General features: G+C 38.7%; 2 protein-coding genes across 3 annotated transcripts; both read right to left on the bottom strand.

The window, feature by feature from the left end:
• Window positions 1–730: 730 nt before the first annotated feature.
• LOC139458407 (uncharacterized) lies at window positions 731–6,015 on the bottom strand. Its single transcript, XM_071239831.1, has 5 exons — window positions 5,924–6,015; window positions 4,337–4,431; window positions 3,791–4,069; window positions 2,617–2,871; window positions 731–1,748 (listed from the first exon to the last, which is right to left on the bottom strand). Exons 2-5 carry the CDS (start codon window positions 4,410–4,412, stop codon window positions 889–891), a joined length of 1,470 nt encoding a protein of 489 aa, XP_071095932.1. The 5' UTR covers window positions 4,413–4,431; window positions 5,924–6,015; the 3' UTR covers window positions 731–888.
• Window positions 6,016–15,126: 9,111 nt separating this feature from the next.
• LOC139458408 (uncharacterized) lies at window positions 15,127–23,009 on the bottom strand. 2 transcript variants are annotated; one of them, XM_071239832.1, is made up of 5 exons: window positions 22,941–23,009; window positions 18,438–18,513; window positions 17,902–18,180; window positions 16,800–17,054; window positions 15,127–15,911 (listed from the first exon to the last, which is right to left on the bottom strand). In XM_071239832.1, the coding sequence occupies exons 2-5, from the start codon at window positions 18,511–18,513 to the stop codon at window positions 15,391–15,393; spliced, it is 1,131 nt and encodes a 376-aa protein (XP_071095933.1). In that variant the 5' UTR covers window positions 22,941–23,009; the 3' UTR covers window positions 15,127–15,390. The 2 variants fall into 2 exon arrangements, with proteins under 2 accessions (XP_071095933.1, XP_071095934.1); XM_071239833.1 differs by lacking the exon at window positions 22,941–23,009 and adding an exon at window positions 20,478–20,503.
• Window positions 23,010–27,979: the final 4,970 nt, after the last annotated feature.

Raw genomic sequence — 27,979 nt, 5'->3', positions numbered from 1 at the left:
CCAACAAAAGACGATGTCACATTGGCCAGTGGCAATATCATTAAAAAATTCAACAATTTTTTAAATTATTAAATGGATTAAAAATGGATGTTTAGATGACATATTTTTAATATCCTGGGGGCATGAAAGTGAAAAGAATATATTGTTTTTGTTCAGATTAGTTATTGATACATTTTAGTGCTGTTAAAATGACGTTTGCTTCTGCTGTGAATATGCAACTGTTATCAGGCAATCTCGAAGATATTGTTCTTGGATCCAATGATATAACGTTCCTGTGGTAGACATCGTGTTAAGAGGCGTCGCGGGCAAAAGTTATGCCCGACGATGCCAGTCGGGTTTGAACTCTAATGGTGGCCATACAAGATATTGAGCACCAATGACCTTCATCTTGAAAATCTACTGTTCCACGTGCGCCAAATGGAACCTGGATCAATGAGAATGATGTGTGCAAATTTTGAACAATCGATTATCATTTGTTGATTATTCATATGCAATATAAAGTATACTAAAATCTAAAATCATTTGTCATGTTTTGCAGAGTATACATTTTACATATTGTCAGGACACAATTACACTGCTGGAAGATAAAATAAAGTATATATTTATGTACAAGTGCGAGATACTAGGATATAGATTACCAAAACAAAGATATAAGAGTTGAGATAAAAAAGAGATAGATGTAATAATATTTGCATTACATATATTATCACATCCAGCAAATATTATACAAACAGTATCTAAGTGACCTTTTCGAGAAATAACATTTATGCATGGCTTACCCGTACCAATAACAATAAAATTAAGTTCCTTATAAAGAGACAAAGTCATCAAAATCTTCAAATTCTAAATTCTAATATAATTCTACCCAGTGGTCATGTAAGGTTTGCACTACGCTATTGGTAGATGCGTGACTTTCTTCTTGTTAATGGTTGCATATATGTCTCCTTGTCTTATACTAGGTTCTGCTGCACTTTCCTCCTCAACACTTTCATCGCATTCCGTCTCTAAAGGTTTAGCTGCGACTTCTCTCTGTGAGCTAGTTTCTGCAGCTTGTCTGTCAGCAACAGTTGAATATCCTGCAGCATTAATTTGGAGAGGGAGGTCTCCCTGCATTACACAAGGTGCTGCTGCACTTTGGCCCTCAACAGTTTCATAGTAGCCCGTGTCTAAAGGTTTAGCTGTGTCTTCTCTCTGTGGGCTAGTTTCTGCAGCTTGTCTGTCAGTAACAGTTGAATATCCTGCATCATCAATTTGGAGAGGTAGGTCTTCCTGCATTATACTAGGAGCTGCTGCTCTTTGGCCCTCAACAGTTTCAGAGTAGCCTGTGTCTTGGGATGTAGCTGTGTCATCTCCCTTTGTGCCTTTGTCGGCAGCACGTCTGTCAGCAACAAGTGAATAGCCCCCCGCGTCCATTTCTAAATGTAAGACCTGTTTCATTGTCTTTGTTTCTGGGACACTTAAGTCATCAACAATTGCATAGTGCTCTATGTCTACAAAAGCTGCTCCACAACTTGGGGAATTGTCCTTCTTGGGTCTTGGCTCAGGGAAGTACTTCACACAGGCGTCGGCATAATACAAATTTGTTAAATGTTGTTGCGGGTCGGGATTTTGATCCTTTTGATCCTTTTTCTTCCTTTTGTGGATGATGATTATGATGGCGACGACGATGACCGTGACGAACAAAAATGGCACAACTACTCCGATGACGATATAATTATCCTGGACCTTCTGTATTGGTGGTGTTCTATCTATAAAGAAATATTAATTTTACAGTTTAATTCAATACTCATTAAGAAATCGACCAGTCGCCAGTCCATATTTTTTTTTAAATGTGTGGCTCTGTTGACACGTGCGGTGATCGTTATAACACTGGACTCTGTTATATATTAATAAATCACATGCATTTGAATTCCAGTTAATATTTTTTACAAGTCAACATACTTTCATGCCTCCCCACTTGTTACTATAGTGAAACATATTTCTATTTTACATTGACTATTACTACAAGATAAAGAAAAAAATAAGACACTGAGTAAAAACACATAGGAAGCCACAGACGCAAGTGAACACTATATCGTCATTAACAACATGGACAACCTTAATTACGCATATCTGATTTTCGTTCTAAAGTGAATTTAAAGAAAGAAATTGTGGTGCACTGAATGCTTCAATTGACCGAGATAATTACATTTGGGATGATGTTTGTCTGATCGATACGATGTAGGTTTCGACCCTTACATGTGTGTGATGGTAAACAAGATCACCTTACTTGTGGTAACATTATACAGGAAAAAGTACTAACTATAATAATAGTGACATAGTAAATTAGGCTTATTTCAGTTATGTCATGGCGTGTCAGCGTGATGTGGAAAACCAAGCCAGTGATGACCGGACTTTTATATGTCTTAGAGACGCAAATTGGCATTGGGAACACCGGCGTCATCCAAAGAGAATGATGCATTTACTTCACTCTCAGTGAGTACAATTACAAACAAAACAATTTTTGGTCGATGAATTATTGAAAGGGTGTTATAACGTTAATATGTCTTTACATCACCCATGCACTCATCATCCTCAACCCAATGTATTGTACATGCATAAGTGCATGCTTAGTACCTTCGCAAGCAATTTCAGAACTCTTGTCTCCACAGAAATAGACCAACTTCTTTGTCTGTTCAAACGATGTTGTTTCATTAACTGTGATCTCAAGCATGCCGCCAGTATTGGTAGTAGATGATGTATTCAATAGTCTTCTTGTCAAATTTCCAGTATCCATATATAGTTCAATGGAATCAGGACAATGGTAGACTTGTACACGTATTGTCACTTCCTCTGCAGTCCGTTTACTCAAAATAATACAAGACGGAAGTTCTGAAATACAACATTCAACAAGAGTATTATTTTGTCCCAAAACACACATAAAACAACTGCCGTTTACATACATGTATACATGTACATTCCTAAAACACATGATACCATGTCATACCAATAACTCAGAAATATTTGTCTCAAATATACGCTGCCATGCAAACTATTGTACAACCCTAAATGTTTCACTTTCACTAACGGTGTCATGTTCAAGCAACAGTAACATCTTGTTTTTCTTTTCGTTTTTCATTTCCCTGTAAAAGTTTCTATTTTTAGTTCACATAGAGGTTTTGTGCCTGTGCGCTGGTGATAACCGTGAGCATTATTTTCTTTCCAGCTTTGCAATACTATCATTTCTATTTGCAATATATATATTTTTTGACAGGCATTACCGTATTCGACGTAATAAGCGCCCCGCTCTAATAAGTGCCCACGTCGATATTTGCTAATATATTGGCTAATGAACAATTCCAATTAGCACCCCTTCCGATTGATCAATGTACACAAGACTTATTTATTCGTGTATAATACGTGTGTTATATGCATCCTTAATTATGATAAAAAAGATTCTGGAAAATATATATCTGTTGTATTTAAACATTTTAGGCTGTCAGCATAAACCAAAAAAAATATGATCTTTATTTCAACCCCGTTGTTTTTCACCAAAATAATATTCTAATAAGAGCCCCCTATTTCTAATTTTGAGAGCGCCCTGGGTGCTTATTATGTCGAGTATGATATATCCTTGATAATTATCCGAAACGTTTCCAAAGATTCGTTTCGTCATTAGGTACGCGATATATAATTAAATATTTCAGCAGCTAAAGCTAGATGGTTAATAAAGTTGTGCTTCAAGTTCAAAACAATATTGCAAAGTCGGAGACTGACACATAACATTTTTTTTTATCCATAACATACTTACTTGCAACTGTCATGACACAACCTGACACATTTTCCCCAATTGAGCAAGTCCAGTTTCCTGCGTGTGACTGGTTTACCCTAGGTAGTGTCAGAACACTGTAGGAAGAGTTAGGTATAATCACCATCACGTCAGGTAGACATTTTGCTGTGGTCAAGCTACATGTAGTCACAACGCCCCCTGCTGGCTGCTTGTAGGAGTGTGTACTTCCATTGCCAATACAGGTCAGGTTTACCGGCGAGTCCAAGTAGCCTATCTTTGGACACACAAGCCTATGAACACCTGGAACATTAACATAAAGAGTCATTCTGTTGAAAGGGGTGACCTTGGGGAATATTGGCGACCTTGCTGATTGCGAGTGATCTTACCTCGACAGCGTTAGATTTGCTCATGACAACCATGACTGTACACAGGCTGCCGTGCTATAGCTGGAATAATGCTTACTGCACGTAAATTACCTGTCACACAAAACTATTTTTATTCTGAGCTTTTTTTATTCTGTATTTCATGCAATGAGTCGAAATACAATTGTTTTCCTATTCTACGTACCTTGGGAAACTTGAGTCAAATGTATACCAAGGAGGATGCATAATCCGAGGCTCTTCCTTCTTCCAGTGACCTCCATCTATAGAATGAAGGTGCTCCTGTTCATGCATATGGTTTAAGAAAAGAAAGTTAAACTTTTTTCAAACCTCGTGATTTATAGCATATTGTTGCTTGTACAACTCCTTACTGCACCAGAAAAAACAGTGCTTGGTATTATGAACATTGTTGACGAATTAGTTGGTAATGTCACGTTAACGAATTATTTAGTAACGTCATACAATCAATCAGTGACATCACAACGTATATCTGTTTACGTCATGTTGATCCTGTCTCAAAATGATTTTCAGTAAAAAGACTGAAAAGGAAAACATGTATTCGTGTAGTCCAATATCGATAACAGATTAGTGACACATGTATATCAATATTGATACTGAGTTCCCATCTCCTCGACCCCCATACATATTATGAAGTTAATACACACACACACACACACACACACACACACACACACACACACACATAATTAGTTCATTATTTATAACAGTCATGTGAAGGATACGACTGTGTTGTACGGACTGGTTAAAGTTTCAACCGATCATTCCTTGATTATCATTATTTGATTACATCTAACTAAAACAAACACATATACTGACTTTCATGAAACATTTCAACAAGACCCTGGTTTCACTCGTTCCCACATATTTTCTCCAAGTACTAAACTCTAGTACGCTGAGAAAAAATCTCCATAAAAAAGAACAGTTGAGAGAGAAGGGGCAAAACAGTTTATGTTCGATTAGTGAACATTGTGTTCAACTACTTGGTCGTTTGGTCCTTCCTATTAAGCTTCGATTATTTCAATAACACCACTACCAGGACGTCGGGCCTTCCTATCATAACAATGCCAAACCAGGGGTCCAAGAAAAGGTTAATTCTGGTTCAAGTGTATTTTTCCTGGATAAATATATATATGTATGAATTTGCCTGTGACGTCATAGGATAGGATAGGTGATGTCACGTTCAATAGTGACGCTAAACGCAAGACGCAACAACATATTCGATTACATTGGCCATTTTCTCCATGATATACTGACACAAATCTAATCCAGAATAATGTATGAAGAGCTTGAGTAAGAATAACAAGACTGACAAGAGTGGTTACAAAGTACACACATCATCATGCTGGTGTCAGACGTGGTTACTTTGCTAAGTAGTACCCCGTACTTGACGGCGAATCCGCACTACACTATTAAGTGCGACGTATTTACTCTATCCATATACATATCACTACATGAACATCATCATGTGTTAGTGTTATCAAGCACCATTATTATCAAACTAGTTTAATAGGATACGCGCTAAATTGTGCACACATGTTCATAGTCCCTGGTTAGCCTATCCGTGTTTTATTCTTAAAGGCAAATTCAATCTACATTCCACCGATCAATCATTTAGCCTGAATTTGAATAAATGGAATGTTCTACCACTGTCCCAAATGAGGACATGAACTACAGATACTTGCTAACATTTACCATTAAGTAGATGGCGAGAAAATCATGATACAAATGATAGCTAAAACAAAATAAGACTTACCACATTCACAAAAGTGAATTCGAACAGGACAGTGCGTCTCGATCTGTCACTATAATTGAATGTTGTAAGCTATTCATGTATTTGGCAAAAGACGCTTTAGAAAATCCATTCTTTAACTATTTGTAATGTAACGTTGAATCTCAAATGTACATTCATGAACGATCAGGCCGTGGGCGATACTACCCGGATCTTACGTCAGGGATTTATATGAAAATGATTAGGGTGCTCCTAAAAGCAAACACGGTTTCTCTTGTTAGATACTATTTTCTTTCCTGCCCACCAGTGAATATACAAACCCTTAATGGTATTCCTAATGTCGTTACAGTAGCTGCCTCACGTTGACTATTTACCCAGCCATAATACATGAGACGGAATTAATATTATCATTTTTTTTACCTCGCATGGTTGTACTACATTGTATTAATCTTAATGGCGTAATTTCCCATTTTGTCATGACGGAGTTCTATTAATAATCGACACCAACAACGACCTCTCAGCACAAGATGCATTGACGGACCTGCTGAATAGATAAACTATGTATCAATGTACAGTAAAGTACGGTTATAACGAACTCAAAGGGACTACTAATTTTAGTTCGTTATAACCGTATACGTAGTTCGTTATAAGCATATATACAGCATAACTACAGCAAATAGTCGGGACCAAAAAGTAAGTTCGTTTTATCCGTCAGTTCTTTATAAGCGTGTTCGTTATAACCGTAGTTTACTGTAGTTACAGTGTTTACGGTTGAATAGACATGGGATCTTTCCATGAAAACACAGAAACACGTTGATAATAGCATTCACATTGCACATTGTAAAATGGCTATTTAAACATTTTACCTGTGTGGAGAAATGCACACCTAATCCTACATGCAGCAGTATAAATATTATCAAACACAACACATTTTACGAATGCCCAGAATGTTTTCACTGTCACAGTCCTGCACGTTCATCGCTGCTTGTTACACATCATGTAATGTCTATCATAACATATTTCACTTTTTCACAATGTTTTTCACAATTTCGTTGCATTCGGGAAACGCTTAAATCGATACCCTTGATGCTTATATCAAATGGAACTATACATGTCCGTCCATCCGAACAATCCGAGAAGAAAGGAGACCCATTAGACCCACCATCACTTGGCAGACGGTAAGCTAAAATGTACAACAAAAAGCCTAACAATTTTCATAAGAAATTTATGAAATCCATTCTACAGTTCCGGCTGAAGTAAAGAAATGCATCAGACATGCTCGGTGCCAATGATAAGCACATTTGAAAATTTCACCCACATGTCTACAATCTACCATTCTGAATGTGAGACACACTTTGTTTTCTAGTAAACATAATTAAATATTTGTTTCATTTTCAACAAATTGTCTTGAAAGATTGAGATGTAACTTTATCTGTGGTCACCACGTGACAAATGCACATGGATGAAGTAATTACGTTTTTCCTTTAATTTGAAATGTGGGATAAGGTGTATAAAAAGGAGAAAAAATCTAATGCTTGTACAGTATTGCACTTTGTCCTTTTTATAGATTGAAACATTAAAGAAAATCATTCAATAGGTATCATTATTAATCCCACTTGTCTCAAATCCAATGTGGTTAGGATTATGCCCAATGTTAACGTCAAGGTGTACATGGTACATTTGTTGGAAATAACGACAAGCAGTGACTACTACCGAACATAAATGTAATGGCCCAATGTTCAATTTCTCGAGAATGTTCAGGAACGCGGCTTTGTTTAATTTCTGAAGCCTTTGGCCGATCGAGCTTTATATTCGGGTGCATTTATTTGCACACATAGGGGGTAGGAACGTGCAATTTCAAATGCCCTCTATCCTGATTCAAATTGACAAAGCTTATCATAACACATACCGTACGTGAATCACAATGAATCATATGCACACATTTCCTCTCTGACGGGTGGTGTTTATTCACACCTCTTGTGTTTGCATGTATTCAAAACGATATCATTGTGGAACTTATTTATGAAAAATACATTGAATCAGTTCAATAGCACATTACATTGGGTACGATAGTGTATTGACAATGGACACAGGCGATTAAGGTCGAAAACACCGAGAGCTTGAATGACGTGAAGTCTTTTCTCTCTGTTGGTTGAGTCCAATCCATTGTAGATCAAAGCTCTTAAATAGCTCTGGTGTTATCATGAAATGTCTAAAGAACAACTCTTTCCCCTTGTCCTGGTTGTTTCCCGACGATTGCGCCAGTGGAGCGTTAAGAGTTGAGGGTGTGTGGTGAGATGAGGTGAAGGTTTGCCAATCGAGCTTGTTTAAATACATTTACTGTGGAAGATATCCGAAACGGCAATTCGAGATGCATCCGAAACGGCAATTCATGTCGAGGTCGTTGGCATGTCGAGGTTACACCATAGCACGCAGGTGGTGCCTACTTCATGTAAGTGGTGTAGAATTGGTCTTCAGCAACCCATGATTGCTGTAAGAGGCGAGTAACGAGACATGGTAGTCATCCTCGCTGATTTGGTTGATCCTGTCCCAGTTGCGAAGATCGATGCTCATGATGTCAATCACTTGATTGTCTGGCCCAGAGTCGATTATTTACAGACCGCCGTCACATAGCTGAAATATTGCAGAGTGCGGCGTCCAACAACAAACAAACACACACACACACACACAAACGAACGAAACAATGCGTTTGGTAGGCTATCGGGTTAAGTGTCAAACTGTGAAGATGTACGTTCGATTCCCGACATGGGTATAATTTTTGAATCATTAATCTGGAGTCCTGTTGAGATATGGCCTGACTATTGGTAAAAGTGGCCTATGTCTCTGTGTGTGTGTGTGTGTGTGTGTGTGTGTGACAGACGTACACTCATTATTTCCTCCAATAACTGAAGACTACATATGAAAGTTAATAAATCAATGCTCATAACTAAATCAGTCAAGGTGGATGCTAGTGAACAGAAACGATTATAACTAACCACAAATGTCATCCTGCTTACCAATACTTAATAACGTCGATTGTGTGTGTGCGTGCGTGCGTGCGTGTGTGTGTGTGGGGGGGGGGGGGGGGGGGGGGGCGGGGGGGTAGGGGGGGGAGTGAGGGGCGTAATGTATACTCCAATAAAGACATCATAGAATTAATTTGGAATCAGGTTCTACCTCGCAAACATAAGCGTTTCGTGCTCAACATTACAACCCATTCCAACACCCTGGGCGATATGTTCCATCGGGTTTGTGTGGTGTTCTTCAAATATACTGCATCCATTCTTCCTTAACACAAGTCATGCCTTGCATTGTTTTGTTATGACCAGGGTGATTGTAACGAATGCATGTTTCACTGACATTTGACTTAGTTGTAAATGCTTCTACTTTTATTGCTGTTTGAATTATATACAGGTAGTTCAAACTTTCGGGACCCCAGTTTGACAATCGTATCAGCAGGTATATATTTTCTTGTGTGAGTCACATTTTGACTGTGAACATGTGTATGGAGTTTCCTGTGCATATTTGACAACCTACAAATACCCTGTATACTGAAAGGTTGTGATTTAAATACGGGATAACAAACTGCAAATCTGCAACTCGAACATAATGTTATTTTAATATGGCCAATGACTGACATCAATTCTATTTGCATTGGCTATGTACGGGAACTGAACAATTTATTTCGTATGTGTGTCTGTCTGTCTGTTGATAGAGTCTTGATATGTCTTGAGTTGATAGCACCCTTCTCGGAGTCATTGTTTTCATCCACAATGCAAACGACATTGGCACTTTGGGTCTTCTCCCGTTGTAAGCTGCCACGACGCGTAGCGCTGGATGCAGCGTACTCACTCACGAACCTCCTAATGTTTATATAATATAAGAATACCAGTTTTCAAAACAGAGTTGAAACAAAATAGTGATACCATAACATAAAAACGGAAGACATTGGTCAGATTTGTTGGAGGGCTGCTTGTTTAAACTACATTTCCTGTGAAGTAATAGTTGTAGAAGTGGTCTTCAACATTGGAGCATAATCTAAAATACTTAACTATATACTCGTCAAATAAATGATATTCAAGCTTTATGAAACAATGGTTAATCGTTCCATGTATATGCTTGTAAAACCATCAAATTAGGAACAAAAAGATGGTTAATGGTGTTTTATTAACTTAATTTTGAAGCAGTATGACTTTAAGAACTCATTACATCAACTCTATGGTGAACTAGGGGATAGATAATCACTTTCAGGATGACAGCAGTTTCCTTAAACCACAACCCACATATATTAAACACGAAGTACATATATTGAGTACAGCATATTACTTCCTAACAGACAAACAGTGAGCAGGGATAACTCATTCCCCATCCTCGACTTGATGGTTTGAACTTATTTCAGAATTTCAGAAAATAAACATATCAAAATCAGACTATGCACTGCACCTCTCCTATGGCTATAGAAACTGTACCCCTGATTGGAAAGGTCGCACAAATGTTGCAGTAAAATAAAATATTCTTACTTAAAAACATGAAGCGATATTTTTGTCAGAAACTACACCTATAAAAATACAAACTTTTGCACTGCACCTCTCCTGTTGGTATGGAAACTGTTCCTTGAAAAAATGCATGCGGTAGTTTTCAAGTTATAGGTCGAACAAATATTTAAGTAAACAAATTCCAAGTAAACAAAATCAAAAAAGGATGTATTCGTTTAGAAAATTCAAATATTAAAAACAAATTTTGCACCGCACCTATCCTATTGGTATGGAAGATGTTAACCAGGTTTGGAAATAATATGTGCAGTACAATTCAAGTAATAGGTCGGACAAGAAAATGTCCCCAGAAGGACACACGGGTGGATGGAGGGACGGAAAGATGGAATTCATTTGTACACTACATACCCGCGGCCTTTCAGGTCGGGGGAAAAATAAATAGTCACATTCTCAGCATGACAAAGTTAAATAGCTTGATTCAAGCACACTGGATGTTTTCCTCGATACTTAACATAATGCGGGGACCAGTCGAAACCAGGCGAATCATCTTGATAGTAAACAATATAAATAGAAGAACTTGGGTGAGTGAGTGAATGTTGATTATCGTGCATAAAACGGGGTCCTGCATCAGGCAAACCAATAAATCGAGTGCCATGAATCGGGTGCGATGACGTGCCTCTGCACGATAAGAAAGCTTGACCACCGAATTCCGATTGGTGTTGGCTCTAAAGACAAGCATTGTACCCTCTCGCCATTCACCCTGGCTTAACAAGTGGTGATTGTTGAGACCAAGGAGTTAATGTACGTGGTCACTACATTGATTTACCGCCGTGACTACAGCCTTATCATACTACAGTGAATTTGAGGTCAAAGCTGCAATTCATCCTAGCAGGGGACTGTGATAATATTATTTTTGATCAACCCCATTCATCATCACTTTCCATAGCCTACCAGCAGAATAGTCCTCCTGTCGATCAGACGCATATGGAAAATCACGACACCCTAATCTGAATATGCTAATCCCATGTTCATACTATTTTCAAAGAGATATAATTCGTATCTAAATGTATATCAATATATCAAGGTGACAATAGCAATTGTGTCATCATAGTGAATAACAAGTGGATGTGAATGTGACCCTTGTTATAAGGAAGTGAAGCTTGTGTAATTAAAAAAATATATCAAAAATACAGCAACAAGTTTACTTTTAGTTCGCTTTGAGTGCTTGTACTGGAGTCACACGAGTTGGTCCCGAATGTCTAAGCCCATCTCTAATAAAATCCAAGGTTAGTCGTAACATTGGCATCTTAGAAAACTAATTAAGTTTGATCAATCCCAATGTCTTGTGTAAGAAAATACAGTTTTGTCATAACTATTGTAGTTAAAGCACGAGGACGCTTGCGTCATGGGCAAAACTATATTCTATTACGCTACACATTGGGTATACCACACTTTATTACTTTTCTAAGATGCCTTACGTTTTCTTGGAGCTCTGTTTAAAACCAAATATGTAATGCCCTGTGACGTACATTGAGAATCTTTGAACTGACCGGCTCTTCCACCTCCTCCTGATTTAACACTAATAGTTCAGGCAAAATCTATACTTTATTACATTACACATGAGGGTATAGCAAACTTTGTTTCTTTAATACCTGAATGAACACTGGTAATTATAATTGCCACAAGTCGGTCAGGTAACTTACCTTATGTCGCCCACACAATCAGCAAAGACGGGCCTCTTAAGTATTAGTATGTTACAATATATGGGGCGGTCTGGTAGCCTAGTGGTTAAAGCGTTCACTCTTCACGCCGAAGACCCGGGTTCGATTTCCGACATGGGTACAATGTGTGAAGCCCATTTCTGGTGACCCCCGCCGTGATATTGCTGGAATATTGCTAAAAGCGGCGTAAAACCATACTCACTCACTCACTCACTACAATATATGGGTTGCGTTCGTTCTTTTCTGGGACAAAGTGCAGAAACAATAACATTCAAAGGAAATAACGAAAGCTTTGTGACATGAATGATCCGAATAATGCCATGTTGCGCTGGCAAACACAGACAACCCTCATGACCTGATATTATATCTTAACACTATCCAGATTTAATATCATATTACACTTTTCATTTTTTTTTAAAAAGTATGAACATAAACTACATGAATGACCTTTTAAAGGGTTCATGGCCCTTCGGAATAAAACCAAGTTCAGATTCCATTTTTCAAAACCTGTTAATACAGACGGTGAACCCTTTCCATGGTGATAAGGAATATCCATTGTACCTTTCCGACTATGTATTAAGCCTGGCTTAATGAATCGCTACCCGATAGTGATGATGCCAGATCATCGCGTATCCTGCCCCACCGGTTTCACATATCAGTCAGAAACACGTGCAAGTGTTAACCTGAACAAAAACAGGAACATATGTTGCACGTCAATGATGGATATGCTCTCTTCTTCAATCTAATAGCTTTATATAAACTTTGTTCATGTTTGTTTTGGCCTAATAGCAGGAGCCATGTTTTGACTGGATATGTGAGCATCGTTTACCTATATTTACCCATTCAATATAGCATGGGTGTCAGTAAATATGGTCAGGCAGAAGGGATTAGGCTACTTTCATTTGCATGGACCCAGTCTCAATGCAGATATTATTTTCGAAAGTTGTATTCGACGAGAAACTGTGCATGTAAGATTCGAATGTTAAACTCGGTGGCAGCAGCAAAAAATGACTCTCAAAATGACGGCTACAATCACAATGACGGATACGACAGCTGCAGTGAGGATAGTCTTTGACTCTGATGATGGTGTTGAGGTAGTGGCCATGTTTCCTGCAGGGAAAAATGTAGTGGCATTGATATCTGCAAACGACTGTTTTTCTGTTGGTAATTTGCGATAAATATTGAGGCTTGTTCGATGTTGGTATCAACCCCTTTCAAATATATTAAGCCTTTTCACCAAAAAAACACCCCGTGCATATGAATACATCGATTGCCTACATATCGATTCGTTAAAACTACAGCCGATCGGTAACCCCAAAATGAACTGTTAAACGTATCTCTATTTCCTCTATTACCCGCTGGGTCTCTACACAAGCCAGGTCATTTGATACACGCCGAGTCAACGGCTTTTGCGAAATCAATAGACGGCATTGCGTCTAGTATCTGAAATACGTTAGTTTGATACATTATGTGATTATTTATACATTTCAAACCCCGTGCTAAAGCAATCGGTTCCAAAAATCGGTTGAAAAAAAGAGGTATCTACTCTACAGTGGGACAACATCAAATCATGCTTGACTGTGATTCTTTCATCACAGGGGATACAAAAATGTGGATCCTCACCTTTTAATAAATATTCATGGGTATATCTCGAGTGGCCAATACGACATTGTCGTAAAATGGCCTCTTTAAATATGGCCCACGTAGGTGTAGCCGATATTTGTTATACCTACTTGGGTGTCCCACTACCTTTGCATCAGATCTCGGATGTAAGATCTAATTATAGATGTTTAATCACAGATTTGTTGAAAGCTGCTTTTGCAGCTGCACGGCCATTGTGTTACCCATGATACCAACATATCATTGTTGGGTAACCAACAAAAGACGATGTCATATTGGCCAGTGGCAATATCATTAAATAATTCAACATTTTTTAAAATTTTAAATGGATTAAAAATGGATGTTTACATGACATATTTTTAATATCCTGGGGGCATGAAAGTGAAAAGAATAAATAGTTTTTGTTCAGATTGGTTATTGATACATTTTAGTGCTGTTAAAATGACGTTTGCTTCTGCTGTGAATACGGAACTGTTATCAGGCAATCGTGAAGATATTGTTTTTGGATCCAATGATAACGTACCGATGGGTGACGGCACAAGGAAAGTTATGCCCGAACCTACACACAGATTAGTGGTGGCAGTGTGACGATGTGGGCGGTCATCTCCAACACTGGTAGAAGAGACTTGGTGCAAACGAACGTCATTTTCCAACAACGCCCGACTTTACAAGGCAAGACTCACAACAACCATGGCCATCCAGGTCTCCAGATTTAGACACAATCGAACATTTATGTGATGCACGGAATCAACCACTGCAAACACGTCAACAACAACCACACAGCACTCCAGAAGAGTGTGTGAACATCTCCCAGGCCACAAATCGGAATCCTATTGTTTCCATTGGACGACGATGCCAGTCGGGTTTGAACTCTATCGGTGGACATACAAGATATCGAGCACCAATGACCTTCATCTTGAAAATCTACTGTTCCATGTGCACCAAATAGAACCTGGATCAATGAGAATGATGTGTGCAAATTTTGAACAATCGATTGTCATCTGTTGATTATTTATATGCTATAAAAAGTAAGATAAAATCACTTGTCATGTTTTGCATTGTATACATTTTACATATTGTCAGGGCACAATTCCACTGCTGGAAGATAAAATAAAGTATATATTTCTGTACAAATGCGAGATACTAGGATATAGATTAACAGTGCAAGGCTATTAGGGTTAAGATAAAAAAAAGAGATAGATGTAATAATATTTGCATTAGACATATTATCACGTCCAGCAAATATTATACAAACAGTATCTAAGTGACTTTTTCGAGCAATGGCATTTATTCATTGCTTATCCATACCAATAACAGTTAAATTGAGTTCCTGATAATGACACCAAGTAATCAAAATCTTCAAATTCTAAATTCTAATACAATTCCACCCGGTGGTCATGTAAGGTTTGTACTAAGCTGGTGGTAGATGCGTGACCTTCGCCCTGTTAACAGATGCATATATGTCTCCTTGTCTTATACTACATGTAGGTTCGGCTGTACTTTCCGTGTCTAAAGGTTTAGCTGTGTCTTCTCTCTGTGGGCTAGTTTCTGCAGCTTGTCTGTCAGCAACAGTTGAATATCCTGCAGCATCAATTTGGAGAGGGGGGTCTCCCTGCATTACACTAGGTGCTGCTGCATTTTGGTCCTCAACAGTTTCCTAGTAGCCCGTGTCTAAAGGTTTAGCTGTGTCTTCTCTCTGTGGGCTAGTTTCTGCAGCTTGTCTGTCAGCAACAGTTGAATATCCTGCAGCATCAATTTGGAGAGGGGGGTCTCCCTGCATTACACTAGGTGTTGTTGCACTTTGGTCCTCAACAGTTTCAGAGTAGCCTGTGTCTTGGGATGTAGCTGTGTCATCTCCCTGTGTGCCTTTGTCGGCAGCACGTCTGTCAGCAACAAGTGAATATACCCCCGCGACCATTTCTAAATGTAAGACCTGTTTCATTGTCTCTGTTTCTGGGACACTCAAGTCATCAACAGTTGCATAGTGCACACATGCGTCGGCATAATACAAAGGTAGTTGCGGGTCGGGATTTTGAGCCTTTTGCTTCTTGTTCTTCCTTCTTCGGATGATGATGATGGTGATGGAGAGGACGTATATGAAGGTAAGGAACACAACTTGCACCACTACTGGGATGACGTTATTACTATTGGGGACCTTCTGTATCGGTGGTGCTCTATCTATAAAGAAATATTTATTTTACAGTATAATTCGATACTCATTATGAAATCGACCAGTCGCCAGTCTATCATTTTCTTTTGAAATGTGGTGCTCTGTTGACACATATGCGGTGATCGTTATAACACTGGACTCTGTTATATATTAATAAATCACATGCATTTGAATTTCAGTTGATATTTTTTACATGTCTACAAGTCAACATACTTTCATGCCTTCCCCCTTGTTATTATAGTGAAGCATATTTCTATTTTACATTGACTATTACTACAAGATAAAGACAAAATAAGACACTAAAAAAACACATAGGAAGCCACAGACACAAGTGAACACTATATCGTCATTAACAACATGGACAACCTTAAATACGCATATCTGATTTTCGTTCTAAATTGAAATTAAAGAAATAAATTGTGGCGCACCGAATGTTTCAATTGACCGAGATAATTACATTTGGGATGATGTTTGTCTGATCGATACGATGTAGGTTTCAACCCTTACATGTGTGTGATGGTAAACAAGATCGCCTTACTTGTGGTAACATTATACAGGAAAAAGTACTAACTATAATAAAAGTGACATAGTAAATAAGGTTTATTTCAGTTATGTCATGGCGTGTCAGCTTGATGTGGAAGAAAGGACAAACCAAGCCAGTGATGATCGGATTTTTATATATCTTAGAGAGGCAAATTGGCATTGCGAACACCGGCGTCATCCAAAGAGACTGGTGCGTTTACTTCTCTCTCAGTGAGTATAATTACAAACAAAACAAATTTTGGTCGATGAATTTGTTGAAAAAGGTATTATAAAGTTAATGTGTCTTTACATCACCCATGCACTCATCATCCTCAACCCAATGTATTGTACATGCATGAATGCATGCCTAGTACCTTCGCAAGCAATTTCCCAACTCTTGTCTCCACAGACATAGACCAACTTCTTTGTCTGTTCAAACGATGTTGTTTCATTGACTGTGGTTTCAAACATGCCGCCAGTATTGCTAGTAGATGATGTATTCAATAGTCTTCTTGTCATATTTCCAGTGTCCATATATAGTTCAAAGGAATCAGGACAATGGTAGTCTTGTACACGTATTGTCACTTCCTCTGCAGTCCGTTTACTCAAAATACTACAAGACGGAAGTTCTGAAATACAACATTCAACAAGAGTATTATTTTGTCCCAAAACACACACAAAACAACTGCCGTTTACATACATACATACATACATGTATAACTATGTATACATGTACATTCCTAAAATACATGATACGGTGTCATGTTCAAGCAACAGTAACAGCTTGTTTTTCTTTTCGTTTTTCATTTCCCTGTTACAGTTACTATTTTTAGTTCACATAGAGGTTTTGTGTCTGTGCGCTGGTGATAACCATGAGCGTCATTTTCTTTCCAGCTTTGCAATACTATCATTTCCATTTGCAATATATATATTTTAACAGTCATTACCGTATTCGACGTAATAAGCGCCCCGCTCTAATAAGCGCCCACGTCGATATTTGCTAATGTATTGGCTAATGAACAATCCAAATTAGCACTCCTTCCGATTGATCAATGTACACAAGACTTATTTATTCGTGTATAATACGTGTGTTATATGTATCCTTAATTATGGGAAATTAGATTCAGGAATATTTATATCTGTCGTGTTTAAACATTTCAGGCTGTCAGCATAAACCAAAGAAATTACGATCTTTCAACCCTGTTGTTTTTCACCAAAATGATATTCTAATAAGAGCACCCTATTTCTAATTTTGAGAGCGCCCTTGGCGCTTATTATGTCGAGTATGATATATCCTTGATAATTATCAGAAACGTTTCCAAAGGTACCTTTCGTCATTAGATACGCGATATATAATTAAATATTTCAGCAGCTAAAGCTAGATGGTTTATAAAGTTGTGCTTCAAGTTCAAAACAATATTGCAAAGTCGGAGACTGACACACAACATTTTTTTTTTTTATCAATAACATACTCACTTGCAACTGTCATTAGACAACGTGACACAGAATCCCCAAAGATGCAAGTCCAGTTTCCTGCGTGTGACTGGTTTACCCTAGGTAGTGTCAGAACACTATAGGAAGAGTTAGGTATAGTCACCATCACGTGAGGTAGACACCGTGTTGTGGTCAAGTTGCATGTGGCTACAACGTCGCCTGATGGCTGGATGTAAGAGTGTATACTTCCATTGCCAATACAGGTCAGGTTTACCGGCGAGTCCAAGAATCCTATCTCTGGACACACAAGCTCTGGAGCACCTGGAACATTAACATAAAGAGTCATTCTGTTGAAGGGGGCGACCTTGGGGGATATCGGCGACCTTGCTGATTGTGTGTGATCTTACCCCGACAGCGTTAGACTTGCCCATGACAACAATGATTGTAATCAGACCGCCGTGCTATAGCTGGAATATCGCTTACTGCACTTAAACTACCTATCACACAAAACAATGTTTATTCCGAACAGGTATTTGATGCAATGAGTCGCAATATAATTCCTTTTCTTTTCTACGTACCTTGGGAAACTTGATTCAAAAGTATACCAAGGAGGATGCATAATCCGAGACTGTTTCTTCTTCCAGTGAACTCCATCTGTAGAATGAGGGTGTTCTTGGTTATGCATATGGGTCAAGGTAAGCAAGATAATGAGTCGAAATATAATTGTTTTCCTTTTTATGTGGTTTAAGGAACGAAAGTCAAAGTTTTTCAAACCTCAAAGATTTATAGCGAGTTGTTTGTTTGCAGCCGCTCTGCACCAGACAAAACAGTGCTTGGTATTATGTACAATGTTGACGAATTATTCAGTAACATCATACAATCAATCAATGACATCACAAAGTATATCTGTTTACGTTATGTTGATCAGGGGCGGTTGGGTAGCTTAGTGGTTAAAGCGTTCGCTCGTCACGCCGAAGACCTGGGTTCGATTCCCGACATGGGTACAGTGTGTGAAGCCCAGTTCTGGTATCCCCCGCCGTGATATTGCTGGAATATTGCTAAAAGCGGCGTAAAACCATACTCACTCATTCACTCATGTTGATCCTGTCTCGACGTGATTTTCAGTAAAAAGGACTGAACAGGAAAATAATATCGATAATAGATTAGTGCGACATGTTTATCGAAACTGATACTGAGTTCCCATCTCCCCGACCCCCTTACACAGTATGAAGTTTATATATGTCTCTGTTCTGAACCATCTGTTTAGATATAACTGATCATATACATTAAAATCAGGAAAACATCATGTACTTCCACTTATGAATCAAACTACGTGCATATGAAAAAAAACAAGCGTACGTTAAACTGTGTGTCCACACATTTCCGTATGACAAAGTGCACACTCTACGTATATAGCCTTACTGAAACATTGTGACGAAACACCACTACGCTCATATATACATACTACATACATACATAATTAGTTCATTATTTATAACAGTCATGTGAAGGATACGACTGTGTTTTACGGACTGGTTACAGTTTCAACCGATCATTCCTTGATTATCATCATTTGATTACACCTAACTAAAACAAACACATATACTGACTTTCACGAAACATTTCAAACAAGACCCTGGTTTCACTCGTTCTCACATATTTTCTCCAAGTACTAAGTTTTAGAACGTTAATCTTCATAAAATAATAGAACAAATGAGAGAGACGGGGCAAAACAGTTTGGGTTCGATTGTAGAACATTGTGTTCAACTGTTTGGTCGTTTGGTCCTTCCTATTAAGCTTCACTAACACCACCAATAGGAGGTCGGGGCTTCCTATCATAACAATGCCAAATATGGGGCCAAGAAAAGGTTAATTCTGGTTCAAGAGTATTATTCCTGGATAAATATATATATTTATGAATTTGCCTTTATATATATATATATATATCGGATCAGATGGCTACATTATGTGACCTTGTTAATTGTGTGTCTTTGTATCCCGTCAACGAAGACCGTTATTCAATGTCATTAAGAACAACCACTGTTTGACAGATCTCGACTTCGCCATTTTCGCCATGATACACTGACACAAATCTAATCCAGAATAATGTATGAATAGCTTGAGTAAGAATAACAAGACTGACATGAGTGGTTACAAAGTACACACATCATGATGCTGGGTCAAACGATGTCCATTTACTTGGTGACAGACGTGGTTACTTTGCTAGGTAGTACCCCGTACTTGACGGCTATTCCGCACAAACACTATTAAGTGCGACGTATTTACTCTATCCAAATACATATCTCTACATGAACATCATCATGTGTTTGTGTTATCAAGCACCATTATTATAAAACTACGTGATGAGTTAAATAGGATCCGCGCTAAATCGTGCACATTAAATGTTCATAGTGCCTGGTTAGCCTGTCCGTGTTTTATTCTTAAAGGCGAATTCAATCTACATACCATGAATCATTTGGCCTGAATTTGAATGAATGGAATGTTCTACCAACGTCCCAAAGGAGGACATGAACTACAGACACTTGCTAACACTTACCATGAAGAAGATGGTGAGAAAATCTTGCTAAAAATTATAGCTAAAACAAAATAAGCCTTACCACATTCACAAAAGTAAACTCGAACAGGACAGTGCGTCTCGATCTGACTGACAGTCTTCACAATGATTGAATGTTATAAGCTATTCATGTTTTTTGGCAATAGACGCTTTAGAAAATTCATGTTGTGATACTCTTTTTTTACCTCGTATGGTTGTATTACATTGTATTGATTTTAATGGCGTAATTTCCAACTTTGTCCTGACGATTTTCTATCAATAATCGACACCAACACCGACCTGTCTGCACAAGACGCATTGACAGACCTGCTGAATAGACAAACTATGTATCAATGTAGTTATAGTGATTATGGTTGAATACACATGGGGTCTTTCCATAAAAACACAGGAACACGTTGAAAATAGCATTCACATTGCACATTGTTAAACGTCTATTTAAACATTTTACCTGCGTGGAGAAATGCACACCTAATCCTTCATGCAGCAGTATAAATATTATCAAACACAACACATATTACGAATGCCCAGAATGTTTTCACTGTCACAGTCCTGCGCTTTGAACGATGCTCGTTACACATCATGTAATGTCCATCATAACATATTTCACTTTTTCACAATTTCTTTGCATTCGGGAAACGCTTTAATCGATACCCATGATGCTTATATCAAATGGAACTATACATGTCCATCCATCCGACCATTCCGAGAAGAAATGAGACCCATTAGACCCACCATCAATTGGCAGGAGGTTAGGTAAAATGTACAACAAAAAGCCTAACAATTTTCATAAGAAATTTGTAAGAGCCCATTCTACAGTTCCGACTGAAGAAGAAAAATGTATCAGACATACTTTGTGCCACTGATGCATCACATTTGAAAATTTCACCCACTTGTCTACCATCTACCATTCTGAATGTGAATCCAGCATTTCACATTTTGTTTTCTAGTAAACATAATTAAATATTTGCTTCATTTTCAACAAACTGTCTTGAAACTCTGAAGATTGAGATGTAACTTTATCTGTGGTCACATGGGACCAATGCCCATGGGTGAGGCAATTATGGCTTTCTGTTAATTTGAAATGTCGAATAAGGTATATAATAAGTAGAGAAATCAAATGCTTGTACAAAATTGAACTTGAAGTACTATGCTCAATCTTAAGAATCAACGTTTTCGTGGTACATTTGTTGGAAATAACGACAAGTAGTGAATACTACCGAACATTAATGTAATGCCCAAATGAATTTCTCGAGAACGGGCCTTTAGGGAAGGATAATCACAATGAATCATATGCACATATTTCCTCGTGTGACTCTCTGACGTGTGGTGTATATTTAAATCTTTTGTGTTTGTATGTACTTGTATTCAAAACGATATCAATGTGGACCGTATTTATGAAAAATACTTTGAATCAGTTCAATAGCACATTACATTGGGCACGATAGTGTATTGACAATGGACACAGGCGATAAGGTGGAAAACACCGAGAGCTTGAATGACGTGCAGTCTTTTCTCTCTATTGGTATAGTCCAATCCATTCTAAATCAAAGCGCCTAAATAGGGCTGGTGTTATCATGAAATGTCTAAAGAACAACTCTTTCCCCTTGTCCTGGTTGTTTACCGACGTTTGCGCCAGTGGAGCGTTAAGAGTTGAGGGTGTGTGGTAAGATTAGGTGAAGGTATGCCAATCGAGCTTGTTTAAATACATTTATTGTGGAAGATATCCGAAACGGCAATTCGAGATGCATCCGAAACGGCAATTCATGTCGAGGTCTTTGGCATGTCGAGGTTACACGATAGCACACAGGTGGTGTCTATGTCATGTAAGTGGGGGTAGAATTGGTCTTCAGCAACCGATGCTTGGCATAAGAGGCGAGTTACGGGATAGGGTAGTCAGCCTCGCTGATTTGGTTGGTCGTGTACCAGTTGCTTGGATCGATGCTCATGATGTCAATCACTCGATTGTCTAGCCCAGAGTCGATTATTTGCAGACTGCCGTCACATAGCTAAGATATTGCGGAGTGCGGCGTTCAACAACAAACAAATTAAACAAACAAACGAACGAAACGTAATGCGTTTGGTAGGCTAGCGGGTTAAGTGTCAAACTGTGAATATAAACGTTCGAGTCCCGACATGAGTATACTTTTGGAAGCGTTAATCTGGAGTCCTGTCGAGATACGTCCACCAGTAACGAAATGTGAGTAAAGGCAAACGTGCTGTTGATGAATAAAGTTGGATGCTTGCACTGGTTTGACCTTTGCCGTTTAAGTTACGAAATGTAACGCATTAGCGACTTTCAAAAGGACATGTGTCTCAAAGATGTAGAACACAGACGATGTATCTTTCGATCTAAATCTACATCTACAGTTACAAAATACATTTTGATGTATGGTTATTACTTGCTTCAAAGATGTGTAATTGCAATAATTAATGTTTTCATCATTCCATCGAAATTAGCATTACATTTACCATTAGCATTTGATAGATTTCATATGATTGTACTTACGATGCGTTGTGTACTTGTTGATAGCTTTCAACCTGACCCCGGCACCAGCCCTCGTCACACGACAGCTTGTGACACCTGTACGTATAATAACAGAAATGTTGCAGCTAATCTTGTCTGAATGTAAGCTCAGTGTTTCGAAATACCCACTCATCCGTTCATTTGTACTTGTTTTTTATATAGCTTCCTGATAAATATTTGTTATCTAGTCACGTCTTTCGTGCATGTGTCATATCAATCCATTCAACCCCGGTCAATACATAACCCCCAATAAAAGGTTTGGGCACAATAGAAGCCTGAAAGTTTGTCCGTGTTTGCAGCTGTTAAACATAGGAAAGTAGAATTATCACTGGGAGACATGGGCGGACAACGGGATATATTTATTATTCCCACCAGGATGTGTACATGTATGGAGTGCTCAATCTGTAGGAATGTCTGTTGGGCCTGACATAATTTGAAATATATAGTTATCAGAATTATTAATACTAGATTGCCGGGTGGTATTCGACAGCTTATCGACAGGGAGGGAGGGAGGCAGGGAGGGGAGTTGCTCATTGATGGTTACCCTGTGTTATGAGGTACTGGGGTGTTTCGTAATGGCAATTGAACAGTAATCTGGATAGGGTTCCCTAGAGTTCCTCCATCAGGGGACATATACATGTAGCTGGAATATTGCTGAGTTTGGCGTTAAACAACAAAGAAACAACATAATGCACACAAGTTAGACAATTACAATGAATATTTATATGTGTCATTTCTTTTTTTGTATAAAATGTGTACAGATTGTGTGTACAGTATATTCCATACATGACATGATTATAACATACTGTCTATCTTGCCACACTCACCGTTTGCCTCTTTTCTATTCTTATTCACACTGGCATAATGTGCAATGAATTTCTGTTTAGATCCATCCTTTCTCCATTGAATCTGGAACCTGACCCGCGATATGAGCTTACCCTGCAACATCTATTCTGGGTACGACTTCATTATGGGAATTTGATTCATTTTGACCCCTCTGTTTTGAGCCAGCGTCATCCTTAACACATGCATGACATCCGTCGTCTTCCTGTGTGGCCTGTTTGTGATCAGAAGACATCGATTCTCCTCTTCTTCTATTCTTTGTATTAACTGAACCTAACCTGGTCATGTCGCCAGCAATATGGGCATACCCTGCATCATCTATTCTGCGTATGATTTCATTGTTGGAATTTCATTCAATTTGGCCCCTCTGTTTTGAGCCAGCGTCATCATTAATACATGCGTACTCTCCGTTATCTACCTGTGAGGATTGTTTGTGAATCAAGGACATCGCAGCTCGATTCAGCCCAATTATAACGCCTTATCATACACCTCAGTCAATGTCAATGGAAAAACAGATACAAGTGGCAATGGAACGAGCGGGTGAATCAAACACCCGTTATTATTTCACGGGTTGTTGTCCCACTCATTCTGATAATCCTCGTTGTTGGCATTGCTGTATGTGTCAAAACAGGAAAACAGCCAAGGAACACTGTACAAGGTAGAAATGAAGAACATGAACATACATATACCGAGAAGAGTGTGGCCAATGAATACCAGTATGCTCCTTTGTGTAGTTTTCTATGTATATATTAGTGTTGTAATAATTCACATTCAGTTCAACCATATGGTTCTAGAATCATTAGGGGATGAAGAACAAAATGTATGTTTAACATCAAATTGACCCAATTATTGGTGGGAAACTACTCATTTAAACCTCGACGGGTAAAGCCTTCAGGACGTCACGCTAACGGGTAACTCGCCGATCTTTTACAGGATCTTTTACAGGTTGTAATGCAATATCTCGAAAGCCCCGCGCTATAACCAAAACATAGCCTCCGTCTCTCGGAGGGCTTGAGTAAAGAGAATGAGAACCCAAGTCGCGCAGCTTGACCAGTTCTCCCGCAAGCTCCTAGCTAGATTTGACACTTGTAACTGGCGTGGGAATTACACATGTACGTCACGAGGCAAACCATTTGTGAGTGTGGCTCGAAGAAGGATCATGAGGGTCAAGATGCTTTAAGGCATCAATGACTCCGACAGGACTCCACCAAATACACTTTAATATGTCTCACTCAAAACATCTGCTTTGGTACAAGGGAGATAACTCCAGAAGGTTTAACATACCAATCAACCTGATATGCACAACTTACAATCTAGACAAGTCAACCTGCATAAGCACTCTATGACGGATGCCACAGACCATTACCAGAACGTGTCTACAGTCAGGACATAAGGCAGTGTGATAGATGCATTCGGAAGATATGAAGACAGACCAAATCAGTCTGGATGAGAACGTGAAGAGGCTCTACAGGGAGCCATGGCAACAGTAACCGTCTCCAAGTCAATCAAACAATGTAGACATGTTTCAGTTCCTTGCAGACGAAAAAGTAGAAATATACATTTCTGTCTCATTCGAAAGTTGAATAGATTAATGGGTGACTGCCAAAACATAAGGCGACAACATGTAATTGTAAAATAGGTCCATTAGGTTTGATCTTCTCAGTCAACATATAACCTGCTATACTGCCCGGAAAAATGAGAAGGAATGATGGTTAAAGTTTATTTATAAGCATTGACTATATATTTTTTTCGGTTTATTGAGGGACGCGGATTCATACAGTTTCCACATCGGTTTTTCGATTCATACCTCAATGAACCAAAAACAATACACAGTCAATGCTTATAATTGAATTCGAAAACGTAAAACATGTTTTATCTGCAATAGTGTTTCCCAAAACAGTTGTATATGTCAAAGCAGACAATAATGACGAGATTGATAAACATTCCACGTGTATGAATACAAACTGTGGCGTGGCATGAATCATATGATCGTTTAATTTATGCACATAACTTGACACGCCTACACAGTCAGTAGCCAATCAACGGAGCATAGGATCAAAATAATGCTCATAGGACCTGTCAATTAAGGCAAGAGGCGGGAAGGACTGTAACAGTCAGACTGTAACGAACCGAAATAAATATGTCCAGGAGAAGGCGGCTGTTTCCAATGACATGGTCAATTACCGCCAGATTCAAACATTACTTCCCTGAAAACGGGAAAAACACAGTTGGAAAAATGCTAGTTAGAATTGAAATCAGAAGACATGAAAGTTGAAAAAACCAGGCAATCGAGCCTGCACGTTTGCTGTTTCATTCATTCTCGGCCTTCAGTTTCAAAGGGTAGTTTGGACAATGAATATGCATGAAAGTTGCTGAATGTCCTGTGCATGACGATACACGTGAGCAGAAAGGGAATTCCCTCGACTGTAATATTGGGATTCCCCGACATTCCGCAGTAATAAAAGTAGTGCGCCTCGGTGGGCGTGGCTTAATTTTTTACATTCATTGGGAAATGAATGCAACATCACGTGACCAACTCAGCTGATCAGAATGCAGGAATTTCAATGAACACAACGGAAATTTAATGATTAAAAATTGATATCCGTTCCGGGTTTCCTATATTCTTTTACAAGGTCATCAGTCCAGATTTGACTTGTCACAAACCTGCTGTAGTCTCTATGGGCGACAACGTGATTGGAAATATCATTGGATACTAGTATTTGATTGATGAGGCTAATGGGATAGGAACAAACTGACGATGATAGATAGATAAAGTTTATACTACCTAAAAAGCAGCAACATCTCTGCATGTGTTCACAGCAGACGAAATTCTGAATTAACATATCTTTCTCATCGCTTTCAAAGGAGTCAGTGGATATTTTAACGTGTCACTGGCTTTTCCGGTTCATTGACAACTTGATTGTCTGGTTCGTCAACAGGCAATCGTCGAATGAAAGGAGTACCATTGTGTGGCGCCATGCTATACATGTATTTACCATCCTGTGATCGTGTGATGAATACAGAACTCTATATTCCAGAAAGACACTTTTTGCCCTTTTGTCCTATGCTACATAGAAACTCTGTTCCCTTTATCTACATTTCAATACGGACCCCATCGTGAAGGTAGAGTTACATTGCTTGAGCATGTGACAAAACGACTTCACAATGAAGGAAGCCATGCAAAGTAAAAAAATGCAATCAAAACCATTCAAGCCAACAAAAAAACAGAAATAGTTGAGAATCGGGCTTACAAAACCGTAGACGCGTACACAAGAAGTGCAAACAATACGTGCGGTGTCAAGATGACATGACTGGTGTAACCAAATAACCAGACATGCGCTTCTCGCATACAGCGTTACTATACCCGCACTGTAGAGGTACGGGTGGGGCGGTGAGGTAGTCTATAGGTTAAAGCGTTCGCTCGTCACACCGAAGACCTGGGTTCGATTCCCCACATGGGTACAATGTGTGAAGCCCATGTGTGGTGTTCGCCGGCCATGATATTGCTGGAATATTGCTAAAAGCGGCGTAAAACCATACTCACTCACTCACTGTAGAGGTAATGGGGTATACTATATATCCCTTCCCTACCAATAGCTGATGATAATCCCGACCTAATATAATGCAAATATTTCTTATTCATTTCAAATGTCTCTCCCTGCTGCAGGTTGAACTTGATATCTAATGTTGTGTTCGAACTAGCCAATTAACATCTTTAAAAACGTAGACAGGAGCACAATACTCCTGAAAATCCTACATTCTCATAACACATTCAGTTTGTATACCAGCTTAGCGCAGAGGTTATACGACATATACCGTCTGCTACCATTAGCAATACTGGGCTTCGTGTGTAGTCTTTGAATATCGTTGCACAGAATAGACTAACTGTCAATGCAGAAGGCAAATTGAAGCAAGTTACATGATTCATTGACAATAAAAAAAATAGGAGGCAAGAATATTTGGTTTGTACTTTCATTGTTCCACTTTGACAATAACCTTCACACTTAGATATATTACTTCATAATTTTCGTTTAAGCTGTAATAATGCGTTTCACACGCAGTTCATTCCAAATATAACTGGCACATGTCTGTGTTAATGAATTTCAGTGGTCCATTCATATAATTTTAACAGATATTTTGTCCTTTGCGTCAATTTTTTATCTGTTTCGGCGGATAAC

The sequence above is a fragment of the Haliotis cracherodii genome, unplaced genomic scaffold, assembly GCF_022045235.1.
Source record: "Haliotis cracherodii isolate W230 unplaced genomic scaffold, xgHalCrac1.p SCAF_12, whole genome shotgun sequence".
In the NCBI taxonomy this organism is placed as follows: Eukaryota; Metazoa; Mollusca; class Gastropoda; order Lepetellida; family Haliotidae; genus Haliotis; species Haliotis cracherodii.
The sequence above is the reverse complement of the archived record's forward strand: the minus strand, read 5'-3'. Positions and strand labels throughout refer to the sequence as shown.

Excerpts from the sequence above, each read along its gene's own strand:
- LOC139458407 (XM_071239831.1), bottom strand. The coding sequence starts at position 4,412 with ATGGAGGTCACTGGAAGAAGGAAGAGCCTCGGATTATGCATCCTCCTT. Across the intron at positions 2,872-3,790 it reads TTGTGTCATGACAGTTGCAA|AACTTCCGTCTTGTATTATT; the intron begins GTAAGTATGTTA and ends GTTGTATTTCAG. Across the intron at positions 1,749-2,616 it reads TTCTGAAATTGCTTGCGAAG|ATAGAACACCACCAATACAG; the intron begins GTACTAAGCATG and ends ATTTCTTTATAG.
- LOC139458408 (XM_071239832.1), bottom strand. The coding sequence starts at position 18,513 with ATGGAGTTCACTGGAAGAAGAAACAGTCTCGGATTATGCATCCTCCTT. Across the intron at positions 17,055-17,901 it reads TTGTCTAATGACAGTTGCAA|AACTTCCGTCTTGTAGTATT; the intron begins GTGAGTATGTTA and ends GTTGTATTTCAG. Across the intron at positions 15,912-16,799 it reads TTGGGAAATTGCTTGCGAAG|ATAGAGCACCACCGATACAG; the intron begins GTACTAGGCATG and ends ATTTCTTTATAG.